General features: G+C 36.0%; 1 protein-coding gene and 2 long non-coding RNA genes across 3 annotated transcripts in view; 2 read left to right on the forward strand and 1 right to left on the reverse strand.

Moving 5' to 3' along the window:
• Positions 1-24,571, forward strand: part of LOC139142721 (uncharacterized) — a 104,506-nt gene that overhangs the window by 14,442 nt on the left and 65,493 nt on the right. The gene's annotated exons all lie outside the window — the stretch shown is intronic.
• LOC139148445 (tripartite motif-containing protein 2-like) overlaps positions 11,841-24,571 on the reverse strand; it is a 28,873-nt gene continuing 16,142 nt past the window's right edge. The window contains exon 2 of the mRNA XM_070719939.1: positions 11,841-12,535. Coding sequence (XP_070576040.1) covers positions 11,841-12,535 — 695 coding nt within the window. The remainder of the gene's footprint in view (positions 12,536-24,571) is intronic.
• On the forward strand, positions 18,858-19,643 carry LOC139142730 (uncharacterized). The gene is made up of 3 exons (XR_011554465.1): positions 18,858-18,935; positions 19,244-19,323; positions 19,617-19,643. It is a non-coding gene; the product is annotated as an uncharacterized lncRNA (long non-coding RNA).

Raw genomic sequence — 24,571 nt, forward strand, 5'->3', positions numbered from 1 at the left:
CCCCCCCCCCCCGGCCGTAAAGGTTGTGGTATTTTTGTCTGGCCCCCCCTAAATTTTCTTGGGAAAAATGGGTGGCCCCCCCCTGAAAATCCTCCACCCCCCTGGAAGTAAATTCTGAATCGTCCCTAAACATAGGTTTTTAAAACATTAATCACACCTTTATATGACCCAAATCGCATTTTTATTCTACTTTTTCACTAAGATTTAAGGAAATACCTCAAAAAGTGCATTACAGACGATTTCTTTGAAACAAACTATGACTCTAAGAGAAAACTCTTGATGAGTTTCGGTATTACATTTAACACTGTGACAGAATAGTTAAAAATTCCTGTATTTCCATTTTCACTCGATACCGAGTAAACCATACCGCCATGATTCTCTTTGACTATGTCTTAAAGATTTCCAGAAATTAAGTTTTGATTCTTTCTAAAGAGAAATGACTACACTCATAAATCTATCCAATAGTTTTCAGTTTCCATATCAAGGAAAATTTAAAAACAACAAATAAACAAAAATACATTTCTAATGCATTCCAACTTTGACATTCTCCTTCTTCTGTACATTTGAAAGACAGAGATGACACGTTTCTCGTTACAGCTTACGAAGTTGAAGACAGAATCATGTGCATCAAGAAAGTCATCCACTGGGTTGATAACTATGCACTCGCGCGTGTCTGCTATGATCCATCTATTTCCATATGGGTATTTATAATGTACATCCACTTTGGCCCTCAAACACCGCCTTTAGATTTTCAGTTTCATAGTTTGCACACTATGTATGTAATTTCATATTGCATGTCTCTATTTGGAGAGAGGGCACCATTACTTTGCAGGCCAACACGATAGCAATTTTATCTTGCCACATCACTACACCCATTTTGTCCGTACCAATCACAGACAAAGGACTCCATTTGTGTGTACTCCATCAGTGTACGAGACAATGTCCATGACATTCCAAGGTCATGGAATGTACCGGAGGAAGGTATCACTTGCCAGCAGCATTTTTATCATCTTCTTCTTGCTTTACCTCTGAAAGCACTCACAGCCAGAGGTCACATGGTGGCCAAGCAAATTAAGCCAGGGCAGTTCTGTCTCCAAGATATTTTGTTTACATGTAGCATTCGACCATTTTTGCTGGTTTGATGTAGGAACAGCTGGCCCTGTAATTGATGAACAAACTCACAGCTAACATCAAGACGTCTATATCAGGACTGAACGACAAATCTGTCTGTATGCCTTCCAAACACAGGATACATGTTAAGCGCAAAGTAACTCCTGTTACATCCATGACACTATCTGCAGACTGCAACCTGTAGCAGAACTCACTCTCGATGATATACATACTTGATGATGCAAAGCAGGCACTCTGAGTAATATTCTTTCCATGATTCAAATAGAAAGAGTATTAGAGAGATTCCGTATTCTTACCAGAGGCAGAATATTTTAATTGCCCCAGCATATTTAGACTAGGTCTTGTGATCCGGATTTCTGTAAAGGTACCTCAGTTGCCATCTTTTTCTCTGCATCTCTTATAGACATGTCTCTGCACTGATTGATTGCTCTTAGCTTGTAAAATATATGCTTAATGCGAATTCTGCGAAGGCGGCTTGGACTTCATTATGCGTCCGTATCAACGCAATGGCTTCTACAATAATGGCAGTCTTTCCGTGGTATGGTATGGTATGGTATGGTGTGTATATATATATATATATATATATATATATATATATATATATATATATATATATATATATATATATATATATATATATATATATATATTTGACAGGATAGGTCAAGCAGCACCAACTCTAGGACACAGTGTTCTTCACTACAAACTAAATTTATTGTCCGACGTTTCGTGGGCTTAATCCCGCTTCATCAGGGTTAAAAACTGAAATAAACGGATAACAGACTATAAAGCATGTAAAGAAAATACAGGAAGCTAAAAATTGAAACGAACTTGAAAAGCGAAACTCTAAAAAAGTACTTTTAGTGGTAACTGGACCTTGGACTCAACACGAGGATCTATATTACACAAAGAGTTGTGGAACAACGCAAGACTGTACTCACTTGTTGACTGTCAAGATGGAAATGACACTGAACCAACCAGAGCAGAGGTTGAAATGCATTGGGTGATTGACACCTACAAGCTGATTAGCATATATTGAATGTGATGTACATCACATGCAAACGTAAGAAATGTGCAATACGGTGTACAATACAAATGAACCAACAATGTCTTAGAAAGTGGAGAGACAGCTGTAGGAAAACCAACCAGTACTGAAATATTTAAGCCAGGAGAAATTGAACTCTACTGAGGTGAAAATTTCACCATCAAAATAAAAAACTAGTAAAAGTAGAGGGTAAAATTCGATGTCAATATTATAAAAAAAAGATGTAAAAGTCTTAAAAAATAATGATCACCATCAAAATAAAAAAGTGGTAAAATACAGGGTAAAATTCAATGTCAATACTTAAAAGATGTAAATGTGTTGAAAAACAAATGTGATAAAAAATGTGATAAAAATAAAGGTATCACCCGTATGTAGTCAAACTGACAGGGAGGGTGAAAATACCCGAAAGTCATGATTGAATAAAAAGTTACACTATAGCAGGAATGGGTGACTCTCTATTGAGTCCCTTTGGATACATGGTGTTAAGTAAAAATATCCACTTTGTTTCAACAATGTCCCTAGAATTTTTACCATTGTGATCACTGTTATGAACCGTTTCCAAGATAATGACTTTCATATTCTTTACTGAATGGTTGGGAAGGTTAAAATGCTGACTTACAAATAGTGCTGGATTATCGAGATCATTGTTTTTACATTTTATCATGCTTCTGTGACCGGCCATTCTGTACCTTATTTTGTTTTTAGTTTGGCCAATATACTGACATAAGCATATATCACAAAATACACAATAAATGGCATTTTCAGTATTACAGTTGTACTGTCCCTTTATTTTGAAAGTTTTACCGTTGCTATGACTTGTTATGCTGTCCGTGGTGACCATCTGTGAACACATTACTCTGCATCTAGTATCATTACATGGCCGTGAGCTCCGTTTATTCTGTTGTTGTTGTTGTTGTTGTTGTTGTAATCTGTGTCTTACAATCAACTGGCCAAGATTGGCACAAACTCTGTCCGAAATGAGGGGAGGTGTAGGGGAAACCATAGACATTCTTTCAGAGAGCTGCAGGATTTTATGGTGTCTTTTGGCTAGTTGTCTGACGTCTGGTCGCATAGGATTGAAGTCGTTGACCCAAACCACTCTATCCATGGATTTCTTTTTTATTGTAATGGAGAAAGGATGATCTTGGTTTCTTACGAACTTCATCTATAATGGTTTGTATTTTGTTGGCCTGGTAACCAGATTTGATCAGTCTGTCCTTGAATTCACTGGCCAGTTGATCAAACCACATATCGAGTGAACGTATTCTGCGCAATCGGATGACTCCACTGTTTACAATGCTGTTGAAGATGTGTTTTGGATGGTGTGAAGAGGGAGACAAATATCTTCCACTGTCAGTAGGTTTGGTGTAGAGATCAGTCTCCACTTTCCCGTTCACTATGCTTGTAGAGATGTCGAGGAAATGTTGCTTGGTTTTACCATACTCCAAAGTGAACTTGATAGATGGGTGTATACTGTTAAGGTATTTGTGATATCGGAGCAATTTTTTTTCGCCGAGTGTCCATATACCGTGGAGATCATCAATAAATCTTTGAGCAGATCGGGTTGGTCATTATAATTTTCGGTTTTTCTCCAGAACCAGCTCATAAAAATGTTGGCGTACATAGGAGCGAAAGGCGTACCCATGGCTGTCCGATGGATTTGAATATAATGTTCTCCACAAAACTCGAAACCATTGTTACGTAAGACAATATTGGCTAACTCAATGATGTCATCAGTATTGGTAGCGTTGAATGTGGTGCATGTTTCGAATGCATGTTTAAGTGCTTCCAGGCCCTCATCAATCGGGATATTGGGATATAAACTGATTACATCCAAACTGAACAGAAGAGAGTCCGCCGGTAACGTTGAAATCTGTGAGGAATTTGCTTGATGAAGTTGATGTAAGAAGTCAGTGGAATCTTTAACTAATTCCCTGCAATACTGTGGTACTATATCCATCAGTTTGTGATGAAGCCATATGGATGCTCTTTGTGTAGGGCTATTGATTTGAGAGATAATAGCCCTAACTGGGGGTTTTTGATGGAGGCTGGTATCAGGATTCTGGATCTTATGCCATTTTGCCAAACCATGCATATACGGAGTAGTGATGCTCAGGTATGTTAATGCATGGGCATAGGCTTACATACATGTAAAATCAGTTTGAACATACTTTTTAATCAGACCTAGTCAGAACATTGTGAAAATTGCCAAAAATATGTTTCGCATTTGATTAAGTTCAAATTTATCATAATATATTACCTAAGTCAGATCACGTGACCATAATCTGTTATTTTCCCGCCAAAATTGTATATTGCAAATAACTGAATATTCCAACCGTTAAACATCAATATATTTAAAATATTATGACCAATTAATGTAACATGGGATGGGAATTTAGGTTAGAACTAGTGGCAGATGCAAAATTATTGAATTTTGAATAACATTTCTTCACAAAAAAACAACAAATACAATATTTTTGACGTTTTACATGAATATTTTGAATATCAGAAAGAAGTATAGATAGAGTTTCATGAGTGCCATGTATTTTTGAAAGAATATGATAGACGTTGTTTCCAAAAGTGCAAAGAAAATCAAGAAAATTTAACGGGTTACGGTTGGAATATTAAAATTAATAAAGATGTAAATTTTGGCGGGAAAATATCAGATTTGGTCACGTGACTCAACTCGTCAAGATTTAGGCAGACATTTTTTTAAAGAATTTAATAATTTCAATAATTAGGCCAAATATCAATCAAATCTGGTGGTTTTTAAAGATAATTGATCATTTTCTTACTTTTGGGCTTGATGGGTACAAACACCCATGCATTAACTTACTTGAGTGTTGTGTTCGTAGCAAATAGCTGCTGCTTCTGTGGCTGAGATTGTTGAGTTATTTTCCATTTTATTTGCTTGTTCGACGATTTTAGCATGAACTGTAGGTGTCAAATCTTCACTAATCTGTTGATAGTATTTAATGTCAGACAAATGTTCTTTCATAACTTCTATATAGCTTTGTCTATTCCAAATGATAACAGAGCCACCTTTATCGACTTTGCTGATATAGATAGACGGTTCATCCCTCAGTTTTCTGATTTCTTGTCTCTGTTCTTTAGTGATATTGTCTCTGCGGGACGACGTATCTGACTTGTATTGCAATACTTCTTTCATTTGTGTTTCACAGTATTTATCGAGCATTTGATCCCTACCTGTTCGTGGAGTCCATTTACTTGGTATTCTCAGTTCTTTTGGGAGATCACAAGCATTGTCTTCACAGTCATTTTCAGTGTCGTGAAAGAACTCTTTTAATCGTAATCGCCGATGGTATGAGTGAGTGTCCTCGATAAATTTCCATTTGTCCCAGGATTTTGGTGTGGGTATAAATCCCAAGCCTCTGTTGAGCAATGTTGTGCTGCTGGTGTGAGTTCTTTTCCACTGATATTTATTATATTGTTAATGTCTGATAAGGCCGCAGATTTTCTGGCTATATGAAGTCTCACGTTTCTCTTGTGTTTTCTTACATATTTGTTAAACCGACGACGTTGATTCCCACCAGATGTATGAGTTGTGTTAACTGTGTGAGAAACGTTTTGTTGTTCTGACTTCTTCTTATCCAGTGTTGCTGATGTGAGTTTCATAAGTTTATTTTGATGTGTATTGTTCAACTTTTTCTTTGTGTTTCTGACTTGATTACGTAGTTGGGTATTGAAGCGACGGTATGTACGCTGGTCTGTAAGACTTTGCAACTTCCTCGTCAACAGTTGAGTTTTACTTTCGAGTCCTGGGCAAAGTTCATTTTCATAGAATGATATAAGAACATGCAGTAAATTGTCCGATGTTTTTCTAAGCGTTGAGTTCCATTTGTATTCTAAATTTGTGTTCTCTAGTGGCGGTTTCTTGTTGAAAGATAAACCAGTAGGTATGACATTTTCCGAACGGCAATGTTGCAGGAAGGATAGATGCGATATATATATATATGTGTATATATATATATATATATATATATATATATATATATATATATATATATATATATATATATATATATATATATATATATATATATATATATATAGATTTTATTCGCTGGGGTGCATGTACCTCCAGTGGTTTTACTGTCTCCAATGGTGTAAAGCAAGGTGGGATCTTGTCACCAAAGCTTCATTTGAGCTTCATGCTTTCCAATTCCAAAACAGGTTGTAACATTGGAGGACTGTTCGTCAATCATTTAATGTATGCTGATGATATTTGTCTGATTAGTCCTTCTGTCAAGGGAACTCAGAAGTTAGTCAATATTTGTAGTGAATATGGTGATACTCATGATTTTTATTTAATAACAAAAAGACCCAATGTTTGTGTGTGAGATGCGATTCTTCTATGATTCGTCACATTCCTTCTGTGTACCTCAATGGAGTTAAATTAGTATTTGTCACAAAGAAGACACATTTGGGTTTTGTTCTCAACGATCACTTTCGTGATGATGACGATATCGAGCGACAGATGAGATGCTTTTATATATCAGCTAATATGCTTATGAGAAAATTTTCTCGATGTACCTTTGAAGTCAAGAGTGTTCTTTTCAAAACATATTGTTATCAATTGTATGGCGGTCCAATTTGGATGAAATATTCTGTTAATATTATGAGGAAATTGAAAGTTGCTTACAATAATGCTGCTCGTCTTTTATTGGGTTATGATAAACGTAGTAGTGCAAGCTCTATGTTTATATCTAACAGAATCAATAACTTTGATGCCTTGCTAAGAAGGCAAATTTATGGTTTAATGCAAAGACTTCTGAGAAGCAGTAATGATATTGTACGATGTGTGTATGACTCATTATATTTAAACTCCGAAATGATAAAGTTATGGAATAAGCTTCTTTTTGTATAACTTAAGCAAGCTATGTATATTTATCACCAGATTTTCTTTTGTTGTTATATGGACAATGAGTCCGAAATAAAGTCTATAATAATATATATATACACACACTTTATTTCCCTGATATGAAAAATAATACACTTCATACCATGAAAGGCAGAAACAAACCATTGTTAAATTGGATTCAGAAATATTGTTTTACGCTAGTCGAGCCTGGTACGTTTACGACATTAACATTACACATGCGCTGCTATACAAAAAGTTCTACAAGCAATCTTCGTATGTATATGAGAGAAAGTTTGATACCAGAGTAAGGCATTCCTGTAAAGCATTTTTTACATTCTGAGGTATCACAAAATGTATCGCGCACCTCGCGCTATTCAACCGAATTCGTTAACAATTTGCAGCAATTTATGTAAAAAATGCTTGAAAACATAATTTCCTTAGGTCTTGAAATCCGTAACAATAAAAAAGTAACAAAGCAGCAGGTCCCGATAAAATTACAGGAAGGGTTTTGAAAAATTGTGCCAGACAACTCGGTCCCATTTTTTCCTACATTTTTCCAGACGTTATTAAATCTTCATGTTGTCTCCCGTACATGGAAGACATCTACATTTATTCCAGTTCCAAAGAAGCCCACCCAAAGCAGCTGAATGACTATCTTCCCGTTGCCTTAACATCAATTCTGAGCAGTGTATGGAAGGTATTGTGCGGAAGCATTTGCTTTGTAATGTGGCTGATAAGTTAGATCCGTTTCAGTTTGCGTACAAAGCTCATAGAGGGGTTCAAGACGCATCTATCACTCTTTTTAATTTACTTTCTCAACATTTAGAATCCGCAAATGCATACATTCGTATTCTTTTTATAGACTTTTCAAGCGCTTTCAACACCATTGAACCATATGTTCTCCTTAGACGTCTTATCAATATGAATGTCGATGCCAACATAATTCTCTGGATCAGTGATTTTCTTAGAGAAAGACCATAACGGTATGTGTAAATGGCTACATGTCAGAGGAAATTGTACTGAATGTTGGTGCTCCACAACGTTGCATGTTATCACCTACTCTATTTTCTATTTACACAGATCACATGAGGTGCAATACTGCAATATCTTGTTCAAATTTGCTGATGACATGGCTCTTGTTGGGCTACTTAAAAAGGAAGATTGTCTTTCTGAATATTTCCATTAATGTTGAAATTTTAAAGAACTGGTGCATAGATAGCTATTTAGATATGAATATTAGTAAAACAAAAGAGCTTGTAAAGGTTTTGCCCGGATTTTACTCCTGTCACAATCAACGATGAATCTGTTGAAGTCGTTTCATGTTTCAAATACTTAGGTTCATTTCTAGATGAAAAACTCACATTTGATGAAAATACTGACTATATAGCGAAAAAGTCCCAACAAAGATTATACCTTCTCAGGAAACTCAAATCGTTCAATGTGAGTCAAAATATCTTACAAATAGTGTACAGATCCCTCATTGAGAGTGTTTTAACCTATAATATCATTTTGTGGTATGGAAATTTGACTGTCAGAAACAGAAGTAAGCTTTCTCGTATTGTGAGGATGGCAGAAATAATTATTGTCTGTCGTCAAAATTCCCTTGTAAACCTTTACCAGCTGGCAGTGAAAATACGGCTAGTTTTCAATCGGGTTCGAACCCACAACATACGGCATCAGTCGCCTAGCGGAGAGGCCACAGAGGAAAGCGAAAGGAAAGCGCAAAATATTGTCAATGATTCTGATCACCCTCTCCATGATTACTTCCAGAAACTCCCGTCAGGTCAGGGAGACGTTTTCTGGTTCCTCGTGCAAAGAAAATCTCTTCAAAACGTCATTTCTTCCATCAGCAGTTTCAATTTTAAACTCAAACTCGATGTAGTTGTTTTAAACCTCCTGTTGGTCCTTTGTTGTATCCGTCTATGTTTCAATTTTTGTATCTATGTCGCTACCTTGTGTGTGTTTTTAAGCATTTCAATGTGTAATAGCGTTCCTTTTTACAGAATGCTCTTGCTAGTTGTACTATTTCAATGTGTATATGATGAGCCTGAAGGCAAATTTCTACACTTATTGTGGATAATAAAGTAATTGAATTGAACTGAATTGAACAAAATGCAATTTAGACATAATTTATCATGTCTTTCTGTGATTTCCACATCGAAATATGGTTGGCCTAAAAGTGCCACGGATTTTATATTCTGTACCACTTCATTTTTCGTTTGTGCTGAAAAATATGTCTCCATATCTTAGTGTCATGGCTTTAAACTGAATCAGAAACTCAAGCTCTGAAGTTTAAAATAGGATTTAATATACGAACGAAAGCAGTTGAAAGAATTCAACATTGAGGGCGTTATACACCAAAGCCCGGTCGCTCCTCCAGTAATGTCAACTGTTGTGTAAATGTACTGTCATTTCACTCTCTTCAAAGGCGATTGATATATGAAACCCAGTGTCGCAATGTTTCTGCCACAAAAACTAATGAGGAAATGTTAATTGGACTTTAATGCAATGCTTTAAAATTGGGAAAAAACTATTCGAACTAAATAAATATTAGGGCACCGGAAGATCTTCAAGCTGTCGGTCAACAAGAAATACCGAAGGAAAGTTAAACATTGCACGACTGATTTCTATGCTACTTTAATCGTCTTTTTGGTCATCAGTACGAACACATAATTAAAACAAAATGTTAAGAAAATTTAGTATCATCAATTCCCTAGCTGCCGGGCATTTGTCTCCAATCACAGTCACTGTGTCTCACAGATCGAGCTCCATAGCGTTCTCTGTACTTGCGGTCGTCACTCTCGACATGAATCTAACGCGGAAAGTATACCATGGATGTAATAGACACCGACATGAGTACAAAGACATGAGCTTTGTATAAAAATTAGAATACGGATGATATTGGTTTATTTGTCTCGAATGAAAATTGCATACCTTCGATACGACCTCAGGTTCTCAAAATGTTATTTTCACTTTCACCTCTGAATGAACAGCCCTACTCAACCCGGCGACACCGAACATTTTGTCACCGTTTCAGAAATACCGTCTGCATTTACCAAATTTTACCTTCCTCCTCTTAAACACAAAAAGGGAAGTCGGGGAAACTAAAGTGTAGACGGACCCTTTCGGCGTTTATATTGCCACAGAAAACAATTGTAAATTTGTACTTTGAGTTGACTTATTATATGGGACCCTCCAAGCCACCGGAGTTTTTTTCTCATGATGAAAACGGAAAACACTGAATGGATAAATAATGTTGAAAAAAGTCGTCTTGTGACGAAAACGATTGTCAATATAGAAATAAAGCAACCGTGGAAAGCTGACATTAATCATCCTTTCTGCGCATTGCCAATTGGTCACTGTTGAAGAATTCACCGATTATTGTCCTGTACGTATACTCGTCTCAGCTGCATGTACGTCTTTTTTTTGAAAAAGATAAATGTATTTCAACATAGTCACAAATAAAACAAATCTACATAACTGTGAATGCATTAAAATTACAATGCGTCTTGTTTGAAAAAAAACAACAACAAATAATTAGCTGCTTAATTAAAAAGATCATCATATGAATGCATTCAGGATGCATTCTTCTCCTTCAAGTCTTACAAGGCTTGAAAACTTTGTGATAAAATCCTCAGTTTTGTTCATCATCTTATAAGTGAAATACAATGTATTCATCCATGAGGAGAGATAACATTTCAATTGCATGACATAGGATTGAAGGGAAACTTTAATCCCATCAAGAGTAACCGAATTTCGAATATTCCAAACTGTATATTTTACAAAGGAAGTAATACAGTAAATAATGTCAGATGTTGCATTAATATCATTTTCGATTCTTGAAATTGCTAATCTTTTGCATGTGCGTCAGTAGGTTTGTATGTGCGATAGCGCCCTCTATACAAACTCTGTCATCGTTCATCGTAATGGCGTCGTATCAACATCGTGCCTGCAGGGACGTTGGATATAATGACTTATGTCGGTGTGATTTTGGTTCATCGATAGGAAATCTTAAAACCATACATAACAGAGATAACAGAGGATATGCAGGTAACTTTTTAAAACATTATTTTGCACACACAACTGTTGTTTCGCCATTCTCTACGAGTTGAGATGTGATGGAATCAGTTCTGTAATCAGTAAGCTTGCATTGCAGAACACACACCTCTTGACAAAATGACTCAAATATTTCGGTACGAATTCTCCAAAACAACTCACTTTTGGTATATTTGTATCGAAGACATGAAGCGACAGCTATGTTAAATATTTCAGTTCAAAATTCTGTTTGGAAATGCAGAAAATAACCCCATATTGATTTGTTGACATGACACATGTGTTGTGATGTTGACAAATCACCGTCGATTGTCATACACGTCTTGTCAAAGTTCCTCAATTTTTTCACTGAAAATGTGTCTGAAATTATTAAATTTCATCATGTTCAAACTCTAGAGAAGTAGCGACAACAACTTTGAATATTTTGCCCCCAAAATATCGGTTCTAAATGCGAGAAATAACCGATTATTAGTTTGGAGGGTGATGTAAACAGTGCAGGCCGATCGTTTCGTCACGCTTGAGTGACGATTAAAATTAGCGCGTCAAAACTTTTGAACAAATTTCAATATTTTGATGAAATTTAGACATTTACACATCATCTTGGTGTTTCTGTCTACTTAGAAAATACATAGATTTCATCACTGGGATATCCTCTAACAGCAATTCTATCACCGTCGGCGGTCACTGCCATGTAGTAGGGCAGACTCACTTGATGATGGAAAAGATGACCTAGATCCATGTTCCATGTCTACTCCACATCGAAATCCTATCATTGTTGTAATCACAAACATAAACATGATCAGCGCCATCAACGGCAATGCTGCCTGGGTAGTACAGCTGACTATCGCCGTGACCGTAGTGACCGTATTGGTACAGGAAATTAAACTGAGCATCAAAACACTTGATGCAGTGATTCCAACAGTCAGACACCATGATGACATCCCTACTGTTGACAGCAACAAAGCGGGGGGAGTTGAATTGTGTCTGGCTATTACCAAGACTACCAATTTGTCCAATGTATGGGCCATCCTGGCTGTACTTCAGGACATGGTGACCTTTGACATCTGAAACAATAACAAACCGCTTTCCAAGAGCAATGCACCAGGGATCTGAGTCTGTAGGTAGGGTAATTATTCTGATAACTTTATTATTTTGATTACAAACAACTATTTGCACATTACTGTCATCAAGGATGAAGTAGAGGTTGTCCTGAGAGACAGCTATGGACCATGGCTTGAATGGCTTGGCAAACTGACCACTAAAACTGCCCAACTCCTTTTTGCAAGTGTAATCCTTGTTCAGTATGTGTACAATATTGTTGTCTCTGTCGCACACCAAAAGTTTATCATTGTGGAATGCCAGACCTCTTACAACTTTGAACTTGTGTCCTTGATGACCCTTCAGAGTTCTTCTTGACCAATGTTCTGAAAGGTCAAAGGTCAAAACAGGATCATTAGAACATGAAATAGAAATACACTGACAACAGGCTGTACTGGAGCTCGTATATCTTGGAAGTTAAAACAGATATAGACACAAATGAAAGTAAAGTACAAAGTCAATTATTCAACCAAACTTTCTACTTTTTTTCTCATCATCCTATCTTACATTTTAGTACATTATTACCATGGCAACACAAGTGTTAATTTTATCTGAAAGGTCATTTCCAAATGTTGTTCACAATATCTCAGCTTCTTTATATGCTTTGTCGATCAAATTTGACTCAGACATATTAGTGCAATAAAGGGAACATTGTCCAATGTAGCTGATTGAGGGAAAGTCATGTTGCCATGGCAACATTTTGTAGATTTTAGTTCAAAAATTGTTATTTTGGTATATCTTCTGAGTTTCTTTTGTTGAAATGAAAATTCCTTACAAACCTTTTTGGATTATAGTAAACATTGAATTGTCAGTACATTGTGAATTCAAGAATCAAATATAATGACAAAATTCAGGTTTTTGTGTATAAATGACGTTTCTGCAATTTTGCTGAATGAAACAAAGTTGGAACTTTCCACCTATGATAAATTCTGTCATTTTACAAAGTAAATAACATCAGCATGTGCTTAAATGTTTCACTCATTTTGTGAATAATTGCTGTTGTGCAATTTATTATTTGATAAATTTATTGATATGTTGTCATAGCAACACTTGTGGACCAAATGTTAAAATTTATAACTCAGTTATAGTGTACTCTCTTTGTTGGTAATGTTTATTTAAAATTTTCTAAAAATTACACAAAGCACAGTGGTACTATAATTAAATAATGAGGACAATGCTCTTTTTACACATGTTATTTATTTATTGAATGATAATTTTTATTTTTTTAGTTTTCATACAGCCTCAACTCATCATTAGACAGTTTTAGAAATATTGCTGTTATCATTAACCTATGATATCAAAATTTAAATGATGAAGTTTATTGATATATCAAGGCTTACAGGTACTGCAAAATCTTGCACTGTGTCAAATTTAAATAGCTAACCAAGTTGGTCACTCTTTTTAAGGATAATGAATGTAAATTTCCTTTGTTTCATCCATTCATAAAAGTTGCCATACTTTGTATTGGCCATACAGGTGAAACTGGTTTCTCTGTTTCCGTGTATTAGCTTTATCATAAATCTGTCAGACTGAAAGTCTGTAAGAACGTTTTAATCTTTCTGGAAATTACTAACTCCTCCACAAAAGGTCATCATTAATTTCCCTGTTTATTCAAATTAATAAGAATAAATAGAAAATAAAAAGTTCACCCTCTGAAAATTGTCTCTGAATTTCTGAATTTCTATACGACTGATTGCTAGAGTTTTGATGTCAGTGTACAAATACTGCTATGACTTATGGGTAATTTGCATCATACCCTTGAAAAATTACTTAGAGTAATTTCAGAGGATATTTTTTGCTGACAACTTTATGTCTATTGCTTTAAATGTTTCATTTCTCTATTGTAGGTCAATTACATACAATGGAGTCATCATGTATGTACAGTATTAGTGTGGGCCTTCTGGAATCTATTCAGCATTTTATGTAAGTTGATTTCAATTCACATTTCATTCTTTCAACATAAACAATAGTACCATTACATTAATAGATTATTTACACATTCATCCAGTAAAATACTTGATATACATTCTTGTATATTTATGTATATGAACATATATGGAACACAACATTAGATATACACTACCGTACGTATACAATCCGTGGCATTATTAGGCCAACCATATTTCGATGTGGAAATCAGAGAAAGACATGATAAATTATGTCTAAATTGCATTTTGTCACAGATTTCAGACCCAAGGAAATGACGTTTACAAGCTAATTTTACATTAACCGCTGCGATTTTGTGAACGAATTCAAAAATTTAAATTGCGCGAGGTGCGCGATACATTTGGCGGCCAGGCATCTTTCTAGTTTTGAAAGAGAAAAACATTTGTGTGGAATCGGCTTTAAATTGATGTTTACGAGTGTTGACTAGCAATATTGCGCATGAAGTAGTTGCTCTTGTGCGACGTGTTCTGTCTTATGCGTGAAACAAAATCGAATATTGCAATTTGATACACTGCCCCTTATTTCGGATATGCGATTTTCGATATTGGTTTGGACCCGACAATGTTACATTTTAGTGATAATCCCGTATCACTGAGACTGATACATTTTAGACAAAACATCCATCCGCGCTTATACTGTCAACGGTTTCCTCAATAGCTGGTGTCTACATGTAAAAAGCGCGCTCCTTCCTGCCCTTGTGATACTTTTTGATAAAACTGCAAAGTTAGTGTCTATGCTGAGCCGCTCTTTACTCGGCCTGAGGCTGATCTGAAAGTCTGGCACAAGGACAGCTATGGATCTAGAACGGCTGTCAGTCGATGATAGTTACATAAAGGCACTTCTTCAAGTTGATCCCGGGAAAAGTGAAAAAAGAAAGTAAGAAAAGATATCGAGCTGTAGAGAACTGCAAATTAATTACGTGTTTATCAACCCCCATCAATTATTTTATTCTGAATAAGGAACGCATCTAGCCGAAAAGTAAGTACCCTGAAACTTTGTCCACTCTGGCAAACGCAACTCAATAACAGCTCTATTGGATGGGGAGGGGGGAGAGAGCATGGTGACCATGTTCCGTCTGTTTCGGAAACAAAGCAGAGTAACTGGTTTGTAATTAAATATGCCTGACTGAAACTTTCATTTAATGTGAAACTTATTATGTTTGGCATAGCCGTCCGACTTGCGACGCCACTTCAAGGTCAACATTAAAGCCGCAATTTTCAATACAAGGTTCTCGCATTAGTGGAGTTCTCCTCCCAGTCAAACACTTGGCCAGTATGATATTTGATTTCTATACCATTAATTACACAAACTGATCTCAACCTTTTGGCTTCTTTTGCTAATCCTGCAAACAGAGTTTATACAAGATTAGCGTTTGATTGACAGTATGTTCAAATCGCCAATGGTCATTGATTCCCCAACACCAACGCTTGAATTTCCTAAAAATCATCTTCCAGTCGCGTTAGAATTTGAATATAACCACAGAGCTCGATCGGCAGCAGCTTCGCGCTGACCGCTTGGCAGTTTTCTGCCCTATTGCGGCCGAAAAAAAACTAAAAAGTGGCAGTTTCTGGAGCGTGTGCCCGCGTGTTGCCTATTTGGTGTCCACTTACACAGTGAACGCAACCACGGCTTCGCGCCCTTTTAAAAGGAGGCTCCGCCTTTACAAATGAAACATTGACAAACGAATTAACTTCCTGTTCTACACCAAATTTCGATATTCGATTTATTCCTAGCATATTGCAAAGCGATGGTCTTTACATCTTCTCACTTGTTTCGTGCGAACATTGCATATGTGCTGGATTTCGAGCTAATACGCGTTTCGTTCTCTAATATCATCATCATATAAAGCTGGCCGCGTAATGCACGGCGTTACATGTAAAATCCGATGTTGGAAATGCCAACTACAAAACGACAATCACAGAAAGAAAAATGACGATATTTCAGAATTCCTTCTTCGATTTCGACATTCAAATTCGGTTGGCCTAATAATGCCACGGATTGTATACCACTTACTTGGTGTTCCATATACCTTCATATACATAATTATATCATACTAGTATATTGATGGTGTGAATACAGCTATCTGATTGGTCGAGACGTGAATAGACCCGTGGTATATTCATGATATACCACGGCTGGCACACGCATGACCTTTCGGCTTGAGCAAAAATCCTGTTTTGATGTTCCACGCCAGAATTTCAATATACTGTTATGATACAATATTAGCAATAAGTCACACCAGCAACGGTATACCACAAGATGTTGATCAGTTCACGACAATATATGTACTTGCCATTGCTCAAGCATATATGTCATGAACTGATCAACATCTTGTGGTATACCATCGCTTGGTGTTTTATTGCTTAAATATACAGGAATATATCAAGTATTTTACCTGGTGATTGTTAGTGTTACATGTAAAGTAGTTTGTGCCTCGAATATGAAAGACTTCAACTTTTGCTCAAAACCTTCCTCAAGCAAACTTTCAACCATATCTTTCAAAATCAAGAATAAAATCCGGGGCCACTAAGCAAATTTTGGTACTAGGGAAACAAATTGCCCAATATTCAACAAGAATTGAAATTCAAAATGACCACCATCCCAGTGTTATCTCTATGGGAAAAATTGAATTATCCTGATTTTTCTCAAAAGACAGCTGGTGGAAACTATACTCACTCCAAGAGCTTCAAAATAAGCCCCCACAAGTGGTAGGCCACAATAGAATAGTGAAATTTTGAGACGTCAAATATTTTTCCCAAAGGCGCACTCTACATAATTAAACTATTTCCTTTCAAACTGGTATCTTTCAGTGTTAAAACCCCTATGTGTTGGCCTTATCACAGTAACAGTATGTGTCTACAAGTTGTGTTGATATCACTTCCTAGAATTAGGAAAGGTATTAGTGCAAGATGCGAGGTATAATGATATTCAAGTATGCAGATTACACTAATGAGCATTGTTTCGGTATTGATATGCTAATGACCCTTAATCAATGTGGAATATTCATGTACCTCGAATCTTGCATTGTATATAAGAAAGTGATGATATTTTATGGTTATTCAGATATTTCATGGTTAGTGCCTATTGGTACATGCTAGCATTCATCATGGTTAGCACAGGTTTCATCTGTATTCAAACCCAGCACCACAACATTACTGTGTATCATTCTATAGTCAATGCAAATGGTAACTTAATACCCAAAGTAATATTTTAAATGTCAGACAAAGTCAGGCAGTACTGGATCAAGCTGGTTTTCAATTTCATGTGAAACTCTGTATCTAGTATGATTCACATGTCATGCCATGTCTGTTTTAGCCAAAGTGTCATTTAGAGAATATATTTCATGGAAGATACAACTCTTTGCTTGATTACTTAAAGTGTATATCTCACCCATATGTATATCTGAACTAAATTGAATTGCATAAATCAATATTCATTATTTTAAAAAATCATAATGTTGTAGTGGCAACTATTTCTGTAGTAGTGTATTTCACTGTTAAAGTTGTGAAAAATTCACGCTCTCAGGAAACATCCAAGTTCATATTTGCTGCGTATTGGTCACGTGGCATGACGTTAGAAGTGGCTATAACCTCTGAGAGCAATCCTCTGACTCTGAGAGCAATAGTCAATGCATTGGGTACCAACTTAGAGAAGATCTTAGGTAGTTTGCTGTGATGAAAAGATGCACAGTTTTGGGCTGCAACAACACAACCTGGATAGTTTTAGTTGACATTTGTGCTGTTAATTTGGTGTGGACCTAGAAATATTTCCATGGGAGCATAGTAGAGTTGTGTATTGAGTGACAGTATGATAATACCAACAGTCGACCCCACTCCAAGCTAGCTCAACCGCTGGCCAACCCATCCAGGATATCATGTGAATGAGACTCAAGCCTTTCATAATTAGTTGCTCCCTAAACTGTACTGATTAATAAATTGATTTATTGACAGAAATTTTAAAAAAAATGTTTTGTAGGTGAGATATACCCTTTAAGGTGACACAGACCTGGGATATATCCAGCCAAATTTTATGGCTAGCTGATCCATTGATATATCAAGGTTTACAGCTACTGTGAAATCTAGCACTGTGAGTCAACTTGGATTGGTTGTCCATTGATATATCAAGGCTTACAGCTACTGTGAAATCTAGCATTGTGTATCAACTTGGATTGGTTGTCCATTGATATATCAAGGCTTACAGCTACTGTGAAATCTTGCATTGTGTATCAACTTGAAATGACAACTGAGTTGGTCATCGTCTTTCAGGAAATCAATATAAATCTCCTTTGTTACATTCATTCAAAATAGTAACCATACATTGTATTGGCCATACAACTGAAACTGGTTTCTCAATTTTCATGTATTACCTTTATCACAAAGCCGTCTACAAGAACACTTTAATCTTTCTGAAAACTGCCATCTGCTCCCCAAATAATCATCATTACTTTCAGATTTTATTCAAATTATACAATGAGAATGAGACTAAATGGGAACCCAAAACTACGTCCTCCAAAATCACTGAAATTTGTCTCTGAATTTCTGTCCTCTAGATTGCTACTGTAACAGTTTTAGAAGTCATTCCAATCATGTTGAATTATGGGTAAAATAAATTACTCTGCAAAAGAACCTATGAATTATTACCTACAGTAATTTTGGAGGATATTTTTGTTACAAATGTACTTTTTTATCTGTTGTACATGTAGGTCAGTTCACATACAATAGAGTCAGCATGTATGTACAGTATTAGTGTGGATTTACTGGTAGCTGTTCAGAATTTAATGTAAGTAAATTTATATTCATAATTGAATTTATTCTTTCAACACATGAACATCAGTACCATTACATTACTTGAAAAATGTCTGCCTTTTCTACAGAGTTATGTTGAATTTCAAACTACGTACTTCCTTTCAAACAGGTCTCTGCCATTGTTAGAAACTTCTAGCCATTGTATAAATCATGTTGCATTATGGGTAATATCGATTACTTTGCACTGGAACCTTGGAAAAATTTCCTACAGTAATTTAGGAATATATATATTTTTGCTAACAAATTTGTACTTTTTGTCACAAATGTTCTTTTTCACTATAGTAGGTCAATTCACATACAATGGAGTCAGTGTGTATGTACAGTATTAGTGTGGAGTTACTGGTAGCTGTTCAGAATTTAATGTAAGTAAATTTATATTCGTGGTATATTCTTACAACACATGAACAATAATACCAAATTACATTGCATTACTTGAAAAGTTTCTGCCTTTTCTACAGATTTATGCAAATGTTAGACTATATCCTTTCAAACTGGAATCTGTTGTGTCTATGTGCTGACCTAATCGAAATACTGCTATGAATTATGGGTAATTTGCATCATACCCTTGAAAAATTACTTAGAGTAATTTCAGAGGATATTTATCCCTTACAACTTGATGTTTGTTGGTACACATGTTCATTTTTCTCTATTGTAGGTCAATTAACATCTACATGAAATGGAGTCATCATGCATGTGGAGAATTAGTGTGGGCCTTCCTGAACCTGTAAGTTGATTTCAATTCATATTTCATTCTTTCAACATGAACAATACTAAAAATGTTTTTGTTCTTTGTTAGTGTTACACATATAGTGGTTTATGCCTCTTAAATGAAAGACTGAAATTCTTCTTTATAGCAAATGAAAATGAACAACTTAAACTTTTGCTTAAAATTTTCCTCAAGCGAATTTTTAACCATAATCTCTCAAACCATGAACAAAATCTGGGGTAACTGTAAATTTTGGTAATAGGGAAACAAATTGCCAAATATTCATCCAGAATTTAAATTCAAAATGGCCACCATCCCTGTGTTATCTTTATGGGAAAACATTAAATTCCTGATTTTCTCAAAACACAGCGGATGAAAACGTTACTCACTTCAAGAGCTTCAATAAGCCCCATCAAGTGGTAGGATAGGGCAAAACAGAATAGTGAAAATTTGAGAGATCGAATAGATGCATTCTACCTGAACATCGAACTATTTCCCTTGAAACTGGTATGTGTCTACGAAGTTGTGATAATACAGTCACTACCCAAAATTAGGAAAAAGTGATGATACAGTGAATATTTGATGGTGGTGCTGGTATACCAGTATTCATCATGGTTAGGCAAAAAAAAATAAATTGTGCTGTTCCGATAACATGGTTTTCAAAAATAGGGTAGGTAGGTCGGCAGGGATTTTTTTTAGTCCCCACGGACACGGTCCGGGGGGACTTATAGGTTTGGTCATGTCCGTGCGTCCGTGCGTCCGTCCGTCCGTGCGTCCGTCCGTCCGTTCACGCAGATATCTCAGACATGCCCAGGTCAATTTCTTTCAAACTTTGCACAAGGATAGTACCCTACCCCATACAGATGCACGTCGATTTGTTTCACAATGCGATCAAATTTGGCCGTGTTAGAGGACTTTTTAGTTTTCACCTCCATAGACTCCCATGTATAAGGCAGTCTCCATAGACTCCCATGTATAAGGCAGTCCATAGACTCCCATGTATAAGGCAGTCCATAGACTCCCATGTATAAGGCCAAGAAAAATAAAAATGTAGTTTCTCATCGTATTCATATTGCAAAAAGGATGCAGTGACACAGTTTTATTTTAGTCCCCACGGATGAAGTCCAGGGGGCTTATAGATTGGGTCATCTCCGTCAGTGAGTCCATCCGTGAGTCCATCCGTTCACGCAGATATCTCAGATATTTTGACAAAATGTCATGTGACCTTGGTGACCTTTGACCTCAAATATATATATTTGTCCATAACTCAGTAACCACAAGTGCTACACCCTTCATATATGGTATCATGGGACAGCTTATGACGCCACATATTGTACCTCATTAATTATGCGCATATCTAATTTTGAGCGAGCCAATAGAGCTAGAGGTCTGATTTTTGGTATATAGGGATAACTTAGCAATACTATTTTTAGCTCCGCTGTCAGCGACGCGGAGCTTATCAAATAGGTTGATTTTCCGTCGTCGTCCGTCGTCGTCCGTCGTCGTCGTCGTCCGTCGTCCGTCGTCCGTCGTCGTCGTCCGTCAACAATTGCCTTCTCCTCTGAAACCGCAAGTCCAATTGCTTTGAAATTTTATATGCAGTTCACTTAAGGTGACCTCACTTCAGTTTGTTCAAATCGTGGTGAAATTTGCATATTTGTATTTTTGGGGCATTTTTTGGTGTTTTTGGTAAAAAAATCTTCTTCTCTGAAACCGCTTGTCCAATTGCTTTGAAATTTGATATGCAGTTTGCTTAGGGTGCCTTCAGTCAGATTTATTCAAATCGTGGCGAAATTTGCATATTTGTATTTTTAAGGCAATTTTTGTCATTTCTGGTAAAAAAATCTTTAAAATCTTCTTCTTCAAAACTGCCAGTCAGATAGCTTTGATATTTGGTACATAGGTCCCTAGGGATGATCTATTTCAGATTTGTTCAAATTGTGCAGAAATATGCAAATTTGCATTTTTAAGGCAATTTTTGCCATTTTTGGTCAAAAAATTTATTTCTCAAAAAGTACTGGTCTGATAGTTTTGAAATTTGGTATACAGGTTTCTATCGATGAACTGAGTAATATGCATTGAATTTCTGATGAAATCTGTAATTTTGTATTTTTGGGCAATTTTTTCATTTTTGGTCAAAAAATGTGTATTTCCAAAACTACTCATCCGATAGCTTTGAAATTTGGTATACAGGTTCCTACAGATTAACTACATGATATTTATTGAAATTATGATGAAATCTACAATTTTGTAATTTTGGGGCAATTTTTACCAGTTTTGGTCAAAAAATGTGTATTTCCAAAATTACTCATCTGATAGCTTTGAAATTTGGTGTACAGGTTCCTACAGATGAACTAAATGATAATTATTGAAATTATGATGAAATCTGCAATTTTGTAATTTTGGGGCAATTTTTGCCATTTTTGGTCAAAACATGTGTTTCTCAAAAAGTACTGGTCTGATAGCTTTGAAATTTGGTATACAGGTTTCTACAGATGAGCTAAGTAATATATATTGAATTTCTGATGAAATCTGTAATTTTGTATTTTTGGGACAATTTTTGCCATTTTTGGTCAAAAAATGTGTATATTCAAAACTACTCATCTGATAGCTTTGAAATTTGGTATACAGGTTTCCATAGATGAACTAAGTGATATTTATTGAAATAATGATGAAATCTGCAATTTTGAATTTTTGGGGCAATTTTTCCTATTTTGGTCAAAAAATGCGTTTCTCAAAAGTACTTGTCTAACAGCTTTGAATTTGGTATACAGGTTTCTATAGATGAACTAAATTTAATCTTTTGAAATTATGATGAAATCTGCAATTTTTACTTTGGAGGCAATTGTTGCCATTTTTGGTCAAAAAATTTATTCTCAAAAACTACTCATCAGATAGCTTTGGTTGACATGTTCTGAGGGATGATCCTATGTGATACATTCAAAGTATGATGAAATCTTCAATTGCGTATTTTTGCAGCTTATTTTAGCCACTTTTTTCTGGCCACTGCATCGAGCTATCAAAGATTTCCACCCTTCTTCATCAACATGTCTCAAAAATAGTTATTCTCTACATAAACACAGCGGAGCTATATCGGCCGCTAGGTCGCTTGTTTTGACAAAATGTCATGTGACCTGGGTGACCTTTGACCTCAAATATACATATTTGTCCATAACTCAGTAACAGCAACTGCTACACCTTCAAGTATGGTATAATGGGACAGCTAATGAGGCCACATATTGTACCTCATTAATTATGTGCATATCTAATTTTGAGCGAGCCAATAGAGCTAGACGTCTGATTTTTGGTATATAGGGATAACTTAGCAATACAATTTTTTTGACAAAATGTCACGCGACCTTGGTGACCTTTGACCTCAAATATACATATTTGTCCATAACTCAGTAACCACAAGTGCTACACCCTTCATATATGGTATGATGGGATAGCTTATGACGCCACATGTTATACCTCATTAATTATGTGCATATCTAATTTTGAGTGAGCCAATAGAGCTAGACGTCTGAGTTTTGGTATATAGGGATAACTTAGCAATACAATTTTTTGACAAAATGTCACGTGACCTTGGTGACCTTTGACCTCAAATATACATATTTGTCCATAACTCAGTAATCACTAATGCTACACCCTTCATATTTGGTATGATGGGGGACACCTTATGACGCCACATATTGTACCTCATTAATTATGTGCATATCTAATTTTGAGTGAGCCAATAGAGCTAGACGTCTGAGTTTTGGTATATAGGGATAACTTAGCAATACAATTTTTTGACAAAATGTCACGTGACCTCGGTGACCTTTGACCTCAAATATACATATTTGTCCATAACTCAGTAACCACAAGTGGTACATCCTTCATATATGGTATGATGGGACAGCTTATGACGCCACATATTATACCTCATTAATTATGCGCATATCTAATTTTGAGTGAGCCAATAGAGCTAGACGTCTGAGTTTTGGTGTATAGGGATAACTTAGCAATACAATTTTTTTGACAAAATGTCACGTGACCTCGGTGACCTTTGACCTCATATATACATATTTGTCCATAACTCAGTAACCACAAGTGGTACACCCTTCATATATGGTATGATGGGAGACCTTATGATGCTTCATACTGTACCTCATTAATTATGCATATATCTAATTCTGAGCAAGCCCATAGAGCCAGATGTCTGATTTTTCGTATGTAGGGATAACTATAGGATAGAAATTTTTTGACCAAATGTCATGTGACCTCAATGACCTTTGACCTGATATATACGTTTATGTCGATAAATACGTAACCACAAGTGCTATGTCCTTTATATCTATACCCTCCAATTCTGATAGGATATTAGACCTTAAGATGTCACATCTTGTACCTTATTATTATGCGCATATGTATTTCTTGGCTGGCCGATACAGTTAGAGGTCTCATCTTTTTTCCCGATTTAAAACCATAATTTAGACATGCCTCATGTGTTTCAAATTGGGAACAACGACATAGACCTATGTGCCCATCGATCTCAACATATACACTCCAGTGATACTTCTTAATGACCACATTTCCCTCCCCCATCAAGACTAATATTCCCATTACAAGTGGGGACTATGTCATTGTCAATGACTTGTTCCAAAATATTTCTATTTTTAAGAATGCATTTTTCAAGGGTTCAGGGCGATCAAACACGGGCCTTAGCATTTTCAGAAAAACATATCATGCATATAAAAAGGAATTAAACCATAAAAGACATCCTCATTCAAGCAAAGATCAAATGCCAGGTAATGAACGCATGATTTTATGTTTTTTTTCTTTCTTTTATTTACCTTTCTGTTTACGTAGCTTTAAAAAGTTTAGGGTCAACAGGCAAAAATAGAGTAGGTCAGGTTACCAGA

The sequence above is a fragment of the Ptychodera flava genome, chromosome 1 (genome assembly GCF_041260155.1).
Source record: "Ptychodera flava strain L36383 chromosome 1, AS_Pfla_20210202, whole genome shotgun sequence".
Classification (NCBI taxonomy): domain Eukaryota; kingdom Metazoa; phylum Hemichordata; class Enteropneusta; family Ptychoderidae; genus Ptychodera; species Ptychodera flava.